The following is a 16,941-nucleotide window of genomic DNA, read 5'->3' as shown; positions in this document are numbered from 1 at the left end:
GACACACAGAGGGCAGCCAGGGAAAAGAGGACCAACCTTAGACTCAGACTTGAATTCAAATTCTGTGCCAGACACTTACCATGTCACCTTAGGCAAGTCACCAACTCTCAGGGGATGACAGTAGCACTTACCTCACCAGGTTGTTTTGAAAATGAGTTAATATTTGTAAAGCATTTTGCAAACCTTAAAACTCTGTTATTATTGTGATTACTGATGTGGGGGAGAGGGAGAGGAAGTGGTAGGAATGTGAGGCCCTGCCTGCTGTCAGCTCCATCACTGCCCTGCCCCCTCACCTGGAGATGATGGCTAGGGGTTGTGTCCTCTGCTCCCTTCGAAATAGTCATGACAAAAAGAGTAATGAAAATGCAGGAATCTTAATTTTATCAAATACAAGAATAAAAGAGAAAACCATAAGAAACCCCTCTACATTCTAAAACTGACTGCACAATCCGAGGCTGCTGCTGCTGCTGCTCCTGCTTGTCATTCCTGAAGTGATTGTTTCCCATTCTCACTGGGTCCCTGTGCTCCATAGGGGTTGGGGGAGTGGGGAGGCCACACACCCAGGCATCAGCCAGGAGTTCTAACCAGAACTAGAGAGCATCAGGTGATTCAATTAAACTTGACATTTTGGCTAATCAGCTGAACCCCTTCATGAATCACCATGGTCTAGTGCCAGTTGATCCAAGGGGCTCATGACCAGATAGCCTGGAAGCAGAGCCAGGACTGGACAAATAGGCAGCTGTCCAGTGTGGGACACTCAGGATGGGGCAGGAGGGACCACCTAATAGTATTTCTATAAAGGCACATATTTTCAGTGCCAGAAAATTCCATTCTCCATAGCAAGCAGGAATTTGTTTTGTGATCATTCAGATTTCATGTGCTATAGGGAAGGTACAAATTTCCTGGTGGAAAGTGGTACATGATGGGAATTGAGAGGGAGGGTCTCAATTTCTACACTTTGCTGGGACACAAAGGCTTCTGTAGGGAAGACCCTTGTTAGGATGGGGGCTATAGCATTGTATGTCCTATGGTTTGACACCCCAAGAGTGGCATCGTAAGCTCCTTAGGCTGGTAATATGTCCTGAGAGGTTCTTGCTAAAATGAGGATTGTTCAGGTGTAGGCACCTAGCATGGAAAGTCCCTTCGGACCCCCAGAGGAGACAAAGGCCTTCCCTCTGCTTCAGTGAGAGAATGGTCCTTCCTGGTCCCCAGAGCTGGAGCTGGAGGCTGGCTCATATGGCCACACTGTTGGGGATCCTGTCTGGGGACAGGTAGTAATAAGGCAGCTTCTTATTCTTGTTCCGCTCAGTGATCCCGCTGACAATGACATCGAGGTTCTTACGGAACTTGACCATGGCCTCCTTGACCGGCTTCTCGATGAAATGCTCCTCTGGGTACATGCCCAGGAACAGCTGATGGGCCAAGATACACATGTACAGGTCAGGCCTTGCCACTGTCCTGCACTCGCCTCCAGAGCCTCTCTGCTCACCCCCACACCACCCAGGCAAGCCCACCCGCTGCCTCTTGTTAGGTGAATCCTGTTCCCTTTCCAGACCAAACACGCCTTTCTTTGAGTTCTTCATTGGTACAACTTTCTATAACAAGACAATCATTCAGACGTTCACTTAGGGCCTCTTATGTGCCTGGCATGATGCTCACCACTGGGGATACAAAAATAAGAAATGAAATGGTTCCTTGGGACCCAGGCAAGTCATCTTCTCTGGGCTTCAAAGCACCTTCAAATCTATGACACTATGAATCCCTTACCTTTGAGAGGTTTATAAATAAATAAATGTGGAAATAAAATGTAAGTCATAGTGGAAAGAGAAGTGAATTTAAATCCAGAAGACCTAGTTTGGCTCCTACGTAGGCTATGACCTTGGGCAAGTCACTAAACTGTACCCCCCCCTTTAACCTGAGCACCTCAAGATCACATGATCAAAAGGAACTTAAGTGGTTATCAAATGGAACCATTTCCTGAAAAGGAAGGTCCGCAGCAATGCATCCCCCAAGTGGTCACCAAGCACCTTCTAGTGATGGGGAACTCATTACCTCCCGAGGAAGCTCTTTCTCTTTTGGGTCACCTCGGCTTCCTCAGGTGTAAAATGGGGAGGGATGATACCTCACAAGATAGATGGCTGAGAAGACTGATGAGCTAATGGACATTAAAGGTTCTATATGGGCATAAAGCAGGGGCAACCAGGCCTGGAGCCAGAAAGACTCCTCTTCATGAGTTCAAATCCAGTCTCAGATACTTATTAACTGTGTGACTCTGAGCAAGTCACTTCACCCTGTTAGCCTCAGTTTCCTCATTTGTAAAATGATCAGGAGAAGGAAACAGCAAACCATTCCAGTATCTCTGCCAAGGAAACCCAAAATGGCATCACAAAGAGTCAGACGTGACTGAAAATGACTGAACAACCACCAAAAAACCAAGCAGGAAGACCTGAGTGTAAATCCTGCTGCTTCCTAGCTGTGGGACCCCAGACAAGTCATCTAACTTCTGCCAGCCTCAGTTTCCTCATGTGTAAAATGAGGATCATAACAGCACCTGCCTCCCAGGGCAGTCATAAGGATCAGAAGAGACAACACTCTGCAGAGGTTAAGTGCCAGCTATCAGTGTTATTCTCAATAACAATTTCTCTCACATCACTCATACGACCTGATTCTTCCTGAATCCGTGGCTTGCTTACAGTGGGGAAGTCTGGTGAGGAAGCTCCCTCCCCCAGGATATGGGATATTGTCTTGGCAAAGCAGAGGCAACCCATATGATGTCTGCCCTTCCCCAGTGCAGCCTGAGCCCCATTAAAATGTGATTGAGAAGTGTCCAACAAGATACCACAGAGAATGTGAAGATGTGGTTTTCCTCTTAGCAGCCCCATTCCTCTCTGGGTTTAATACCCCTGGTGCCTGGGGCACATGACCAGCAAGGGTCAAGAGTGCAACCTGCAACCAAGTCTCCCTCCACTCTTTCCACCATGCCACCATTCCACAGTGCCACCGCTCTCCAAATATATAAAGGAGCAGCAGTCTCAGACCTACCTCATTTTCCTGGAACTGGCTCAGTGCCCAGACAGCTCCCAGATGCCAACAGGATCGCCCCCGGTCTGGCAGAGTTTCCACTATCTGCTCAATAGTGACCACACCCTTTTCTGTTGGGGGCGGTGCCCGCATGGTTGGGGGCGCGTTAGGAATCCAGGAGCACCAGTCATACTATTCACCAAGAGACAGACAGACAGGAGCACATGAAGGCATTCAGTTTGTCATTCACGTGTTTTCTTTTCGTCCTCATCTGAGTAATTCCCACCTTCTAATTCCATCAAACAGGTTTTTGTTAAGTACCTACTATATACAAGCAAATCACTCAGGGACTTGGGATGCAGAGACCAAACAGAAAATCAGGTAAGTATGATTTCGATCATCTGAGGAGGACAATGCCTAGGGATATCTCCTTTGGGATCAGAGAGGAGGTAATAATGGTCAATGGTGATCATTTAACTTGCCTGGTAAATGCCACCTCTTGTCTCTCCCTTGCTGTGCCTTGCTGCTTTAGCTAGGTTGGCTGACCTGCCCTATAGGTAGATGGCCATGGGTTGGCAATAGAGAGGGCTGGCCCCTTCTCCACAGGAATATTGGCTTTGTGAGCTGGATTGGAAGCAGGATCATTGATCTGGGGGTGCTGCTGTTTCAGTGAATGAATAATAGATGACAGAGAAGGCAGGATTCTATTTTGTGTATTTTTTTCTACTATAGAGATGAATTATCAGACTGGCAAGGATAAATCAAAAATGGTTAATAGAGAATTGATTCCTAAGATAAATGAAGAGAGTATCTAGTGATTGCAGGGCACCCTGCAATCCCAGGATACTGAAAGCACTGGTCAGTGTGATTGTTGAATTCCTATTGTGGATCTCAGAAAAAAATTCTACAGAATAGGAGAATGCAAATGTCCCAACTTTCAAAAACGATGATGAATAAATGAAAAATGTATAAGCACTTTCTATATGAAAAGAAATGATGGTGAAGTCTATATAAACTCGACAAATTCCTGGCAAAATTCTAAAATGTCTTAGGATGGTTTGTGAGCACTTAGGATGGGAAATGGTAATCAGAGCCAGCATGGGCTCATCATGAGCTGGCCAATACAGACTAACAACATTTCCTTTACTGACAGGAGGGGGATATGACATGTAGACAGATCACTATTTATATAAAAATTTGAGGAGGAAATATAGACTACTAAAATGATTACTAAAGGTTTAAAGAAGTCATTGGTTTGGTCTTTGGCCAGATGTTTCTAAAAGGATGAGGGGCTCTTAAGAATGAAGCATTCTGACAATACAATAGTGAGTATGATCCTGAGAGGGAAGAAACTGGGCAGGGATCTAAAATACCTGACTGAGATGGCTGCACAGTGAGCTCTCTGATAAGGACAGGCATGCATGAGTTAAGAGATGGGAGTCATGGGCAAATACAAAGCAGTTGCATGAATGCCACTGTTAGGAAAAAATGTCAGGAAGGCTAAAAACTCAGAATTAGCTGAAACTTGTGAAAATGGTAAAAAAGAAAAATATAAAGAGCTTTTTAAGGATATGTTTGGGACAAGAAGAAAAACAAGGAAAGGGGTAGGTCTGTTTCTTGCAGCAGATGGTCTGATGTTCCCAAAAGACCAAAAGAAAGCAGAACTATGTTTATACTCCAGTTTCTACTTCTGCCTCCTATTTGGTAACGATTGTCAAATTTGGAAAAGTAGAACAAACTGGGTCAAAAATGAAGTCCAAAGAAAAAAAATCTCTGCATAAAATATCTCTGATAAAAGTCTGATATACAAAAAATAAAGGGAACGGACAAAAATGTATAAGACCAAGAGCCATTCCCGAATGTATTCAAAGGACATGAGAATTGTAAACTTATTACCAACCATATGGAAAATATGTTCCAAATAAGAGAACCGAAAACTAAAATTACTCTGAGGTTTCATCTCTCACCCATTAAATTGGCAAGATGATAAAAGATGTAAACTGTTGATGGAGGGCATGTGGGAAGGCAGATGTACTAACACACTACTCTTGGACTTGTGACAGAGTAAGTGCTTGTTATATGGTGATTGACCAACTGGCTGAATTGGTCCAACCTCCTTCTGGAAAACAAGTGACCAAACTCCTTGAAAATTCTCTCATATAGCCCAAGGAGTACGTGGACTGCAAGAAAGCCCTCATAGTACTTTCTGTGGTAGCAAAACACTGGGATCACAGTGGCTGCCTATCAACTGGAAATGGCTGAATAAATTATGGCACATGAATTTAACAGAATATGATTGAATCATTAGAAACTACCAAGAGGAACAGTTCAAAGAAATATGAGAAGACTTGTATGAAGTGATGTGGGATGAAGAAAACAGAACACAGTTGCTACAATAATGTAAATGAAAACATTAATTAACTGCAAATAATATCTGCTCTGGGAAAAATGGAAGATAATTCATTTTCTTTTTCTCAGCAGGGATGGGATGCTCTGGTTGTGTAATCGCCAGAATTGGCCCTGTTGGCTTTTGATTATGATTAACTGGTTTGATGACAAAGAAGGGCTCATTGGGTAGGGATGACCTGAGAAAGTATCAACTGCAGCCAGAAAAATGAAGGGATTTGTCTAAAGTCATGCCTATAATTAGTAGCAGAGCCAAGAGTAGAATCCAAGGCCTTTAGACATCTAGGCCACTGTTATTTCCACTGTAACATGATCACTATAAGCACATGTTCGAAGAGTTCTCATGGGAAAAGAAGTAGGGACCAATGGGAAGTCTCAAGGAAGTGAATTTCAGCTCAAGATAAGGAAGAAATTCCTCAGCAATCCTAAAGCGACCTGGGCTGCCACAGACTTTCTGTGATTTCAGTAAACGTCTATAATTAGAGGCTGGATGACATATAGTTAGGATGCAGTCAAGGGAACCACGGCATTGGGCAGAGACCATATGATCTCTGAGCCCTTAAGACCATAGATCTAGAATTGGAAGGGATCTCAGTGGTTAACAAGTCCAACTCTCTCATTTCTGCAGAAAAGGAAACTGAGGTCCCAAGAGCTTTAAGTGTTTGCCCAAAGTCACACAAGCAGCAAATTTCAAAGCCATCCATGAAGTCCATGATTCATAAGTTCATGACCATTACTAACCTATTCTAACACTTATTTGTCCTTTGCTCCAAATAGCTTCCCCCTCCCACCTTTGAGTTCTGTAACTCTGGCCCCTGCACCGTCTGGTACTCTTGACTTTAGCCAGACAGAATTCACTGAATGGAGCTTCTAACAAGTCTACTTGACTGGTTACAGTGGAAGAGCCATTATGAGGCTTCACTAGCTCACTCTTCATGTAGCAAATGGACCTTGTTGAATGAATGCATGAAAAATAGTTTTTCAGGTGCTTACTGTGTTCCAGACACTGTGCTATCCTGGGAATGCCAATACAAAAGCAAGACAATCTCTGCCCTCAAGGAGTTTACATTCAAATAGGGGAAGCCACATGGAGAGGAGGAAGAGATTTCTAGGAAAGGGTGTTTTGGTCTGGGAAATTATATGAATGGTGAGTGGAGCTGATGGGCAGTGGATTGACTTATCCTTTCCAGGAATGCTAGTGCTGATTTGATCCCTGTCCAAAGCTAAAGGTGGACAGTAGAAGGGGATTGGGTCTGGATATGAGCTATATATGGAGATTCCTCCCCAATCTCATAGGCCTAGAGGAGAGCCAGGGTCTGAGCATCTGAGGCCAGAAGCTGGATTGAGGAGGCAGAAGACGAGGACAGCTAGAAGGTAGCATGGTGGGCCTGAGCAGCCACAGGGTGAACACATCTGGCCTGTTCTTGGTAGCTTGGTACTCAATGCTCAAAAAAGTAACTATTTCCAAATTCTGGGTGACTTTGGGGTCACCATAGTGACCTTCACTGGGTTTTGGCTTGGGATGGACTTAGGGAATCTTCTCAGGTCTACAAATGATTCTGGGCAAGCAACTTTTTCAATAGTCAGCTCAAGAAGCTGGAATACCTCCCAGCACAGTTGGTTAGTTATCTTATAACCCTCTGGGATCACAGGCTCACAGCTGATCTGGATTCATTATTTCTCCAGGAAGCCTTTGTCGTCAGGAGTCAGGTCCTAGATGAAGCTGGTTTCCCTATTCTTTCTTATCTAGACCCAAATTCTGAGGAGAGCCACATAGCTCATGCAGCTCCAATGAACAGAATGCTGCCATTAAGCCCTCCCAAAGATCCAAATGTTTTCATTTGTGGGTTTTGTTATATCCAGGAATGATAGACTATAAACTCCTTGAGGGTAGGCCCTGCCTCAGTTTTGTATTTGCATCTCTAATGCACAGCACACAGTAGGTGTTTAATAAATGCTTACTAATGGATTAAATGATGCCTAGCCTTGGGTGTTCTCAATATCACATGCAACTTGCAGCACTATTTAATACACAAGACTTTACCAGGAACACACAAGACATGGGAGAACAGAATCACATAAAGTCACCCAAGAACATGGATCCCCAGAACTGCTGCCAAGAAGGTTTGACTGGCTAATTTAATCTCCTCTCCAACACACTCAGTTCCAGAGATGAGTAGAAGGACAAGTTTAGAGACAGCACCTGAGGTCTGAAGTTTCTCTGATGTTCTAGTCTGCTTACAAGCAGCCTCCCAGGGGAGGTATGTTGGCTGTACATACATACACTTGGCAGCAGATATAGTTTTCCTCTGATGAACCTACAGTCCAACAGCCTTATCTCCCTGATTGTGATAATAAACCCCTTATTTCTACTTTTCTACCTTATGTTAATTTCCTTTCAGGTATGCCTTCTCTGCTCCCTTCTGCCTCCTCAAAGTCATTAACATTTCTTAAAATGCATCTTAATATCCAGCTCCTCCACAAAGCCTTCCCTGATAACTCCATGCCATTCTGATTTACAGCAATGAATCAATATGCACAGGTTCACACATACTGAGACCCTGGGGGATCTAGGATTTCATTAGTGTGGTTACTCCCCCCTAATGATAACATATCCTGGTTTTTGGGGTGCCTATTGTCATGTTGTGCTTTCAAATTGTTTGGCATGTATAAATCTTCTCCTTCCTAAATGGCTTGAAGATAAGGACTGAATCATGAAACATGAACACAATTCCCCACAAAGCACCAACTGCAGTGTTGAGTGTGTGTTGAGTGACTGATGCATATTGAATTTCCAACCTTGCCAATATACCCCTCACCCTTACCCCAGTGGTGTTTCTTCTCTACCCTCCATCCTCTGCTATGTAAGTCAATGTAGCCTCCAGTAGACTCAACACCTTCCCACTCCAGTTGCCTCTTAAGACAATTTTCTGTACCTGGCCAAAATTCACCGCAGCATGCTGAGCAGAAGCGGTAAAGATCACCACCGTCAGATACTCTGCCAGTTTTTCCCTGGTCTTGATGGACTTGGGGAATCCTGCAGAGAGAAGATAAAAAAGGTTGGTGAGTGAACGCTGAGCTCCAGATCATTTTTTCAATCCCATTGATGAAGGGAGCCAAGACCTACAAGTGGAGCAGCCCCAGTGAAGACAAAGGGGGCATCTTGACAAAAATTTCACATTCCAAAAAGCAGAGACAGGAATGAGCAGATACTGCACTCAGTCAAAACTGGGAACCATTGGGAAATCACAGGGAAGTGAATTTCAGCTTAAGATAAGGAAGAAATTCCTCAGCCCTCCAGAAGTGGTCTGGGCTACCTCAGGAAAAGATGAATTAAATAGGTGTCTATAATGAAACAGAATGGACCATACCTAAAACTTGGTCTGAGCCATAGGACTTCTAGTTTCTTTGACTCTACCCCTCTTACACACACCATATAGTCTGGGTCCTCCATAGGAAGGGGGAGAGTTCAAGGATCTAGTGACTCTTAGTTTATATGAATTAGTGGTCTGAGATTTGTGGTGTCCAGAGCTGAAGGGTAGGTTCAAGCTTTTATTTCTGATTTAGTCACCTAGTGGCTGAACAGGTCGGAGCTCCTGGAATATACCAGGTTACTCAGGTCTTGCTATTCATTCCTGCTAGGTATACACCAACTAGTCTTAGAGGTTGAGCCAGTTCTGGGAACTTCCCTCCGCTACTCTGAGGACATGAGTTTAGACCAAAAGTCAGGTTCCAAAGGTCTGGCCTGGACTTGTCTGACATTTGTTTTTGGGACCAGCCAGAGTTCTTATCATATTTGGTATTTGAATGCTGTCTGAGAGGGGCACAAAAAATCTCAAACAAAATTGGGCTCTTATACTCTTTCCTGAATTGAGTCAGCACCCAGAGACATCCGGAAATGAGGCCAGGACTGGATCTTTTGGTTATCCCAGACAGAACTATTGGGAGTAGTCTTGTCTGGATCACTGTCCTCCAACTTGACCTGGGTGCTGTAGATCAGGATATGGGAGGTAGGGAAAGGGGATTAGGATTTTAGGTAGAGTATTCATTTTACAAAGTCTACATGATAGTACAGAGCAGTCCTTATCAACAAGGACACAAATGACATACAAGTGATTGATAATTGGGGCAATGCACTCTTCAGAAAAATCTTCTGGAGACAAGCCTACATGGGATACACAGAAGTTGTATTAGAGCTGACTCAGCTTTGGTCTGACTTCTCAGGAACATGGACACTGCTACCATAGAGATGGATGGATAAAGAGAAGAGGAAGAAGCCAACAATAGTGGAGGAGAAACCACTTCTCCCTATGAGCTGGAAGAGGTTGTAGTCTCTAGCTGCTGAGGGTGAGGAAGGGAGGGAGAAGGGCTCCATGGAAGCAAGAAAATGGGAAGGGGAAAGATTGGAGAGGGTTGGCTACAGGGATGGACTCACACACAAAAAGTACCTTCTTGTCTTCCCTTATGATCCCATTCTCATCTTCCACTAAAGATGCTGTCTAGTGTTAGGAATAAATGATAAATACTATTTATCTAAAACCTTCAGCAAGCATTATCTGTAATGGGGATAGGCTAGAAGCATTCCCAGAAATATCAGGGGTGAAAAGGCAGAGCCCTCCTACCTGAAGTCTTCTTGCCCCTCATCCCATAGACATAAACGTCATTCACAAAGTCCTGGAGCTCTGGGTCCTCCATCACCACCTCATCACTCTCATAGTAGATTTCCACTACATCCGTTGTGAAACTAAAGAAGAAGGAGAAGCCATCATGTCCTGAGAGCATAATACTCAATTATCCATATGATGTTAGATTGGGACAGTCCCCTGGACTCAAGAGTTCCACTCTTATTTTAGGTCACTGCATACAACTCCACTGGTCCTCGGTCAACAATAAGGGAGCTGCTTGGGTAAAGGAGACACAGCACCTGGGTTCAAATCCTGCCAATGGGACCCTTCAGCATCTTACTTAATCTCCAGTGTCCTCATCTATAAAATGAGGCATCTGGACCAGAAGATTTGCAAGATCCCTTCCAGCACAGATCTTTGATCTTTGATGTACTTTCTCTTTCCTCTGCTAAGATGGGGAAGAATTACAAAAGAAGAAACCAAGTGGTTCTCTAGGGTCCCACAGGGCCAAATTTCTCACCTCCGTATGGCTTCCCAGACCTTGAGGCCATCATCCCGGTAGAAGTAATATGGAATATCTTCTTTGCTGTCCATGCCTCTGGCCTTTATGTGCTCAGGGAAGAGCAGCGATTGGTAAGTCAGATCCTTCACGGCCCGCTGCACCATCTGCACGTGTCCTCCACCCCCAGTAGCATTGGCCTTTAACAGGAGAAATACTCATCACTCACATTTGTGTAGGGCTCAAAGGTTTGCAAAGCATTTTACATATATGACATTTGATCCTTGCAACAGTCCTAGGAGCTAGGTGATATAAAATAAAGCCACGAAAATCAACAGCATTTCTATATATTACCAATAAAGTCCAGGAGCAAGAGATAGAAAGAGAAATTCCACATAAAATAACTGTAGACAATATAAAATACTTGAGAGTCTACCTACCAAAACAAACCTAGGAGCTATATGAACATGACTATAAAACACTTTTCACCCAAATAAAGTCACATCTAAACAACTTGAAAAATATTAACTGCTCATGGGCAGGCTGAGCCAATATAAGAAAAAGGACAATTCTACCTAAATTATTCTATTTATTCAGTGCCATACCAAACTATCAAAAATTATTTTATAGAGCTAGAAAAAATAATAACAAAATTCATCTGAAAAAAACACAAAAACTCAAGGATGTCAAGGGAATTAACGAAAAAAATGTGAAAGAAGGTGGTTTAGCTGGCCTACCTCTCAAACTATATTATTAAGCTGTAAATATCAAAACAATCTTGTACTGGCTAAGAAATACAGTGGTGGATCAGTTGAATAGATTAGGTACAAATTACATTATAGTAAATGACTGTAGTAATCTAGAATAAGATAAACTCAAAGATCCAAGTTTTTGGAACAAAACCTCATTATTTGATTAAAAAAACTTCTGGGAAAACTGAAAAACAGTATGGCAGAAAGTAGCTATAGACCAACATCTCAAACCATATGCCAAGAAAAGGCCAGATTGGGTACATGATTTACACCTAAAGGGTGATATCATAAACAAATTAAGAGAACATGGAATAGTTTATCTGTCAGATTTGTAAGTAAAGGAAGAATTTAGGACCACAGAAGATACAGAGTGCATTACAAAATATAAAATAGATAATTTTGATTATATAAAGTTAAAAGTTTCACCAAAATTACAAAGAAAGCAGAAAATTGGAGGGGGGGGGTGTTTACAAAAAAGTATCTCTGATAAAGACCTCATTTCTCAAATACATAGAGAACTGAGTCAAATTTATAAAAATTCAAGTCATTCCCCAATTGATAAATGGCTGAAGGATATGAACAGGTAGTTTTCATACAAAGAAATCAAAGCTATTTATAGTCATATGAAAAAATACTCTAAGTCACTACTGATCAGAGAAATGCAAATTAAAACAACTCTGAGGTACCCCCTCATATCTATCATAGTGGTTAATATGACAAAAAATGAAACTGATGGATGTTGGAGGGGATGTGGGAAAACTGGGACATTTAATGCATTGTTGGTGGAGTTGTGAATCAATCCAACTGTTCTGGAGAACAATTTGGAACTATGCCCAAAGGGCTATAAAGCTGCGCATACCCTTTGTTCCAGCAAAACCTCTACTAGTTTTATATCCCAAAGATACCCCAAAAATGCAAAAGGACCTACTTGTACAAAAATATTTATAGCAGCTCTTTTTGTGGTGGCTAAGAATTAGAAATCAAAGGGATGCCCATCAATTGGGGAATGACTAAACAAACTGTGATATATGATTATAATGGAATATTATTGTGCCGTTAGAAATGAGATACAGGATGATTTCAGGAAAACCTGGAAAAACTTACATGATAATAATATAATAAAGTGAACACAACCAGGAGAACATTGTACACAGTATCAGCAATATTGTTCAATGAAGATCTGTGAATGACTTAGCTATTCTCAGCAATGGAAATGATTCCAAAAGGTTAATGATGAAGCATACTACTTGCCTCCAGAGAAAGAACTGATATTGACTGAATACAGACTGAAGCATGCTAGTTTTCACTTTCATTTTTTCCCTTTGAGTTTTCTTGTGCTAAATGACTAATATGGAAAAGTTTTACATAATTGCACATGCATAGTCTATATCTGATTGCTTGCCTTCTCAGGGAGGGTGGAAGAGAGGGAAGGATAGAGTTTGGAACTCAAAACTTTAAATTAAAATGTTTAAAAATTAAAAAAAAAAACATGCTTGGAGGACATCCCTGCCTTCTCCCTTCCAGAATCAACAAAAGAAAATCATGATTGACCTCAACACTAAATCCCTACCACGGGCTAGATGGAGGTGAGGGGAGAATGCAAAGAGGGCTAGGACATAGTCCCCCTCTCTTGAGGACCTTACAATCTAGACTTCCCCATTCCTGCAGAAATCACCCACACTGGAGACATCTTTGATTCCTTTCTCATTCTCTCAAGTCCCCATAATTAAGCGATCATCAGCGCTCCACCATACCTATCAAATCTACTGTGTCTATTCTATTCTCCTTGGCACCTGCTTCAGTTAAACCCTCTTCACCTATTTGGTGCTGTATTGCAGTAATTTCCCAACTGATCATTGGCTACCTGCCCAGCACTTACTCAGTCCCACATTACCAAGACCAAGGAAGATGGAAGTCTTCACTAAAGGCTGTTGGAAAGTTCACCCTCCAAAGCAGTGTCCACTCAGCCCTCTGTGCATCACCAAGAGCCCATGCCACAGCATGACATGATATACAATCCTCCAAGCCACCACTGATTTTGATCTCCTGTGTCCTGGTACCACATCCTTAGAAGAATGTGATGGAAAGGGTCAGAAGGGAAGTGTCTGTGCCTGTCACGAGCTGCCCAGAACTAATGACTTTCATCACCATGTGACTTTACCTATTACCATCAACCCTTTTGTCTCCAATTTCAATCAATATAGCACTTCAATCCATTTATTTTTTCAGAAAGAATTTACTAAATGTTTATTTTTTGCCAGGTTCTGTGTTAGACATGGTAATACAAAGCCAAAAAAAGAGACAGTTCCTGCCCTCAAAGAGCTTATGTTTTACCAAACATGTACACATATAAATAAATATAAAATACAAAATAATTTTGGGGGGATGCTAGCAACTGTGGGGGAAGTCAGAAAAAATCTTGAGTTCAGGAGATGGCATTTTCCTTGTCCTGTGGCTGGCAAACCTCATGTTCTCCTTATTAGTGCTTGCAATTTGGTCCCCATCTACAGAAACCCTATGTTCTCCTATCTCTGCCCTCGTTCCTTGCTAGCTCTGCCCCATTTCTCGCTAGATCCTCTCTTCTTGTGCCCCCATTCTATTGTGTCCCCTGGGCACCATTGCTAACAAACTCTCCTTTCATCCAGATCTTTCCCTCTTTTGCCCATCTTCATGGAAATCTAGCATTCTTCTCATTCCTTCTCATCCTTTCTCCAGTGCAGATGCTTCTTTCTCACCTCCCCTGACACAGTGGGCCAAGAGGAGGAGCTGGCCTGCCCCATATTCCCTATGGCCACTGCCTGATGCTGCTGTCCCTCAGCACCCTCAGATGAGCTCCAACGATGAGCAATGGATGAGGCCCTGGGCACTCTCATCAGTAGCCCTCCCTGCCTCGCCTCTCCCCTAAATGATGTGTTTTGTACTTACTCATGTGGGTGTATGTCCTTTCTCCCCAAGATAATTTAAGTTCCTTGGAAGCAGAGATGATTTAATTTTGCCTTTACATCCATCCATAATGACTCACACTGTGCTTGGCAGTCAATGAACATTTCTTCAGCATGTTCTAGTACATACTCACTGGACTGAGCTGAAGTGATTCCATCTCTTATTGTCCAATCTACATCTTTGTTATTGCCAGCTCTTGGTTTCTGGATCACAGTCTCTTCCTCCAGCCCTGCTTTTGCCTCATACTTGGCAAGGTCAGGACTCACAATGATGTCCATTTAAACATCTTGCTTCCAAATTCATGAACCTCCTTAATGATCATGACCTACACTTCTACTCCTGCTACACAAAAGTGTGGTTCTATCCTAGACCCTCCATCATCCCACAAATGTAAAAAAAATTATTCATTTTGAACACACATACAGAAAGACAAAAAAAGAACATTTCCATGCACACAGCACAGCATAAAAATAGGATTCAATATACCATGAATTTCCATTTCACACTGTTTACTTTTTTTTGGAAAAACTATGTAATAAATAGTACATACTGTTTTCAAAGCTACCCTGCTTTTCAGAACTTCCTTCTAAGTTTTCTTTTGCTCTCCGTTGTGCACTTTTTCTTCTTCCTCGCTCCCCAACCCATTCTAGAGAAGGCTACCATTAGACACAAATATGTATGTGTATGTAAAACTGTACTATGCATTCTTCTACTTCTCAGTTTTTTCTCTGGATATTGATAGCATCTTCCTTCATAGGTCCTTTGTAGTTGATTCAAGTATTTGTAACAGTCAGTTATGCTTAGTACAATTTTGCTGTTACTGGGTACAGCATTCTCTTGGCCCTGCTCATTTCACTCTTCATTATCTCTACATGTTTTTTGAAATGAAATCTCTTTGAAGGCAGGAACGGTCTCTTTTTTTGGCTTCATATTCCAGTGCCCAGCACATGGCAAGCATTGAATGTAATCCCCTCAGCCCATAAATCTCTTTTCTCTTTCACTGTCAAACCCCCAGAAAGTCTTCCAAGTGCTCCCAAATTCTTACCACCTAATGTCATCTTCACTTCTCTCAGTTTGGCTTCTGATGACCCCATTCTACTGAAGTTGCTTTCTCCAAAGTTACCAATAATTTTACAAACAGCTAAATCCAGCAGCCTTTTCTCAGTCCTCAATTTTTTTGACATCTTTGCAATTTCTGACCTTACTCTTCTTCCTGGAAGAAATTGTCTCCTCACATGACACTGCTCTGTCTCAGTGGCTTCTCCCAACTTTTGGACTACTTTCTTTCAGTTTCCTTTACTGTATTACTAATTAAAGTCATCTATCCTAATTTGGGTGTCTGCCAAGGCCCTATCCTGATCCTTCTTCTCTACAAAGATGACTTCCAAACCTATTTATCCACCCCTAACATCTCTTCTGTACCCTAGGCCCACATGAATGACCCCTGAATGACCCATCAACATCTCAAACGGAATGCATCCTCATTCTCCCTTCTCCAAACTTCCTTATTTCTGTTGAAGGCATCACCATCCTCCCAGAAACGACCTTTGACTCACCTTTGACTATTTTCTCCTTCTCCCTCATACTTCATATACAATCCAGTGTCAAGTCCTGCTCATTCTACTTCCATATTTCTCACATCTCTTCTCTCCAGGCAGAGTTGCCACCCTTGTTAAGATCTTGTCACCTCTTGCCTTAGTCACCCATGCCTTCAGTCTTTTCTCTCTTCAATTAATCCTCCTATAGCCCACATCTAACCATGTTGCCCCCCTCCAAGAAACTTTCAGTGATTACCTATTACCTACTGCATAAAAGACAAACTCCTCAATTTGGCATTTAAAATTCTCAGAAATCTGGCTCTAACCTAGGTCTTCAGCCTTATCTCACCTCTCTCTATTTTATAAACTCTCTCCATTTTGAGTCTGGCCAAATTGAACTATTTCAATAAAATGCTATCTCCCCCCTCCATACATTTGCATAAGGCTCAGGTGGAATACAGTTATTCTCAGCATCCTTGTCTCCACTCATGACTTCTTCCCTGAGTCCCCTAGTTTTTTGTGCCTTTTGCCTCCTCAGATCACCTTGTGTGTGTATATGTTGTACTCACCCAATAGAACATAAGCTCCTTGAGGGCAGGAACAGCTTTGTTTTTATCTTTTTTTTAAACTTTTAGCACTTAATACAATTCCTTGCTTTGTGTTTGGTGAACATTATTGGCATTATAGATTGAGTTTGCAACCCTCACAACTGAAGCACAAAAGAAGGACATCCCTTGGTCAGCTCTTGAGAGTAAGGCTGGGCAAAGGAGGAAAGGAAGGAGAAAAGCAAAAAGAAACCTACCTTATCAAAGAGGCCACACTCACAGATGAGCTGCTCTCTGGCCTTCGTGTTGATGGCGATGGTGAAGCGCACGTGAGCCACCAGGAGCTGTGGAGGAGGCGAGAAGCCAAGTCAGACGTAGGGTCCACCGTAATGACAACACACGAGTCAGTGACCCTTCCCCCTGCCCTCCCGCTGGTGCTGGGCCAGCTGATGCTTCCAAGCCAGACATAAGCTCTAGTGGGAGCCCCAGAGCAGCTGTCTCAAACTTACTTTGCATGTTTGCTCCATTTCTTTATAGTACTATGTAAACCTTTATTTCTCTTCACAAAGACTCTAATCCAGTTACCTATTCTGCTGAACAAAAGGGCAACAT

The 16,941-nt window shown here is 42.6% G+C and overlaps 1 protein-coding gene across 1 annotated transcript in view; it reads right to left on the bottom strand.

The window, feature by feature from the left end:
- Positions 1–364: 364 nt before the first annotated feature.
- ALOX5 (arachidonate 5-lipoxygenase) overlaps positions 365–16,941 on the bottom strand; it is a 77,043-nt gene continuing 60,466 nt past the window's right edge. Inside the window, exons 9-14 of the mRNA XM_072628507.1 lie at positions 16,587–16,673; positions 10,573–10,751; positions 10,050–10,171; positions 8,364–8,464; positions 3,043–3,213; positions 365–1,412 (exon numbers count right to left, since the gene is read on the bottom strand). Of these exons, the coding sequence (XP_072484608.1) occupies positions 1,233–1,412; positions 3,043–3,213; positions 8,364–8,464; positions 10,050–10,171; positions 10,573–10,751; positions 16,587–16,673 (840 nt within the window). The 3' untranslated portion in view covers positions 365–1,232. The remainder of the gene's footprint in view (positions 1,413–3,042; positions 3,214–8,363; positions 8,465–10,049; positions 10,172–10,572; positions 10,752–16,586; positions 16,674–16,941) is intronic.

The sequence above is a fragment of the Notamacropus eugenii genome, chromosome 1, assembly GCF_028372415.1.
Source record: "Notamacropus eugenii isolate mMacEug1 chromosome 1, mMacEug1.pri_v2, whole genome shotgun sequence".
In the NCBI taxonomy this organism is placed as follows: domain Eukaryota; kingdom Metazoa; phylum Chordata; class Mammalia; order Diprotodontia; family Macropodidae; genus Notamacropus; species Notamacropus eugenii.
This window is presented reverse-complemented; position numbering and strand designations above follow the sequence as displayed.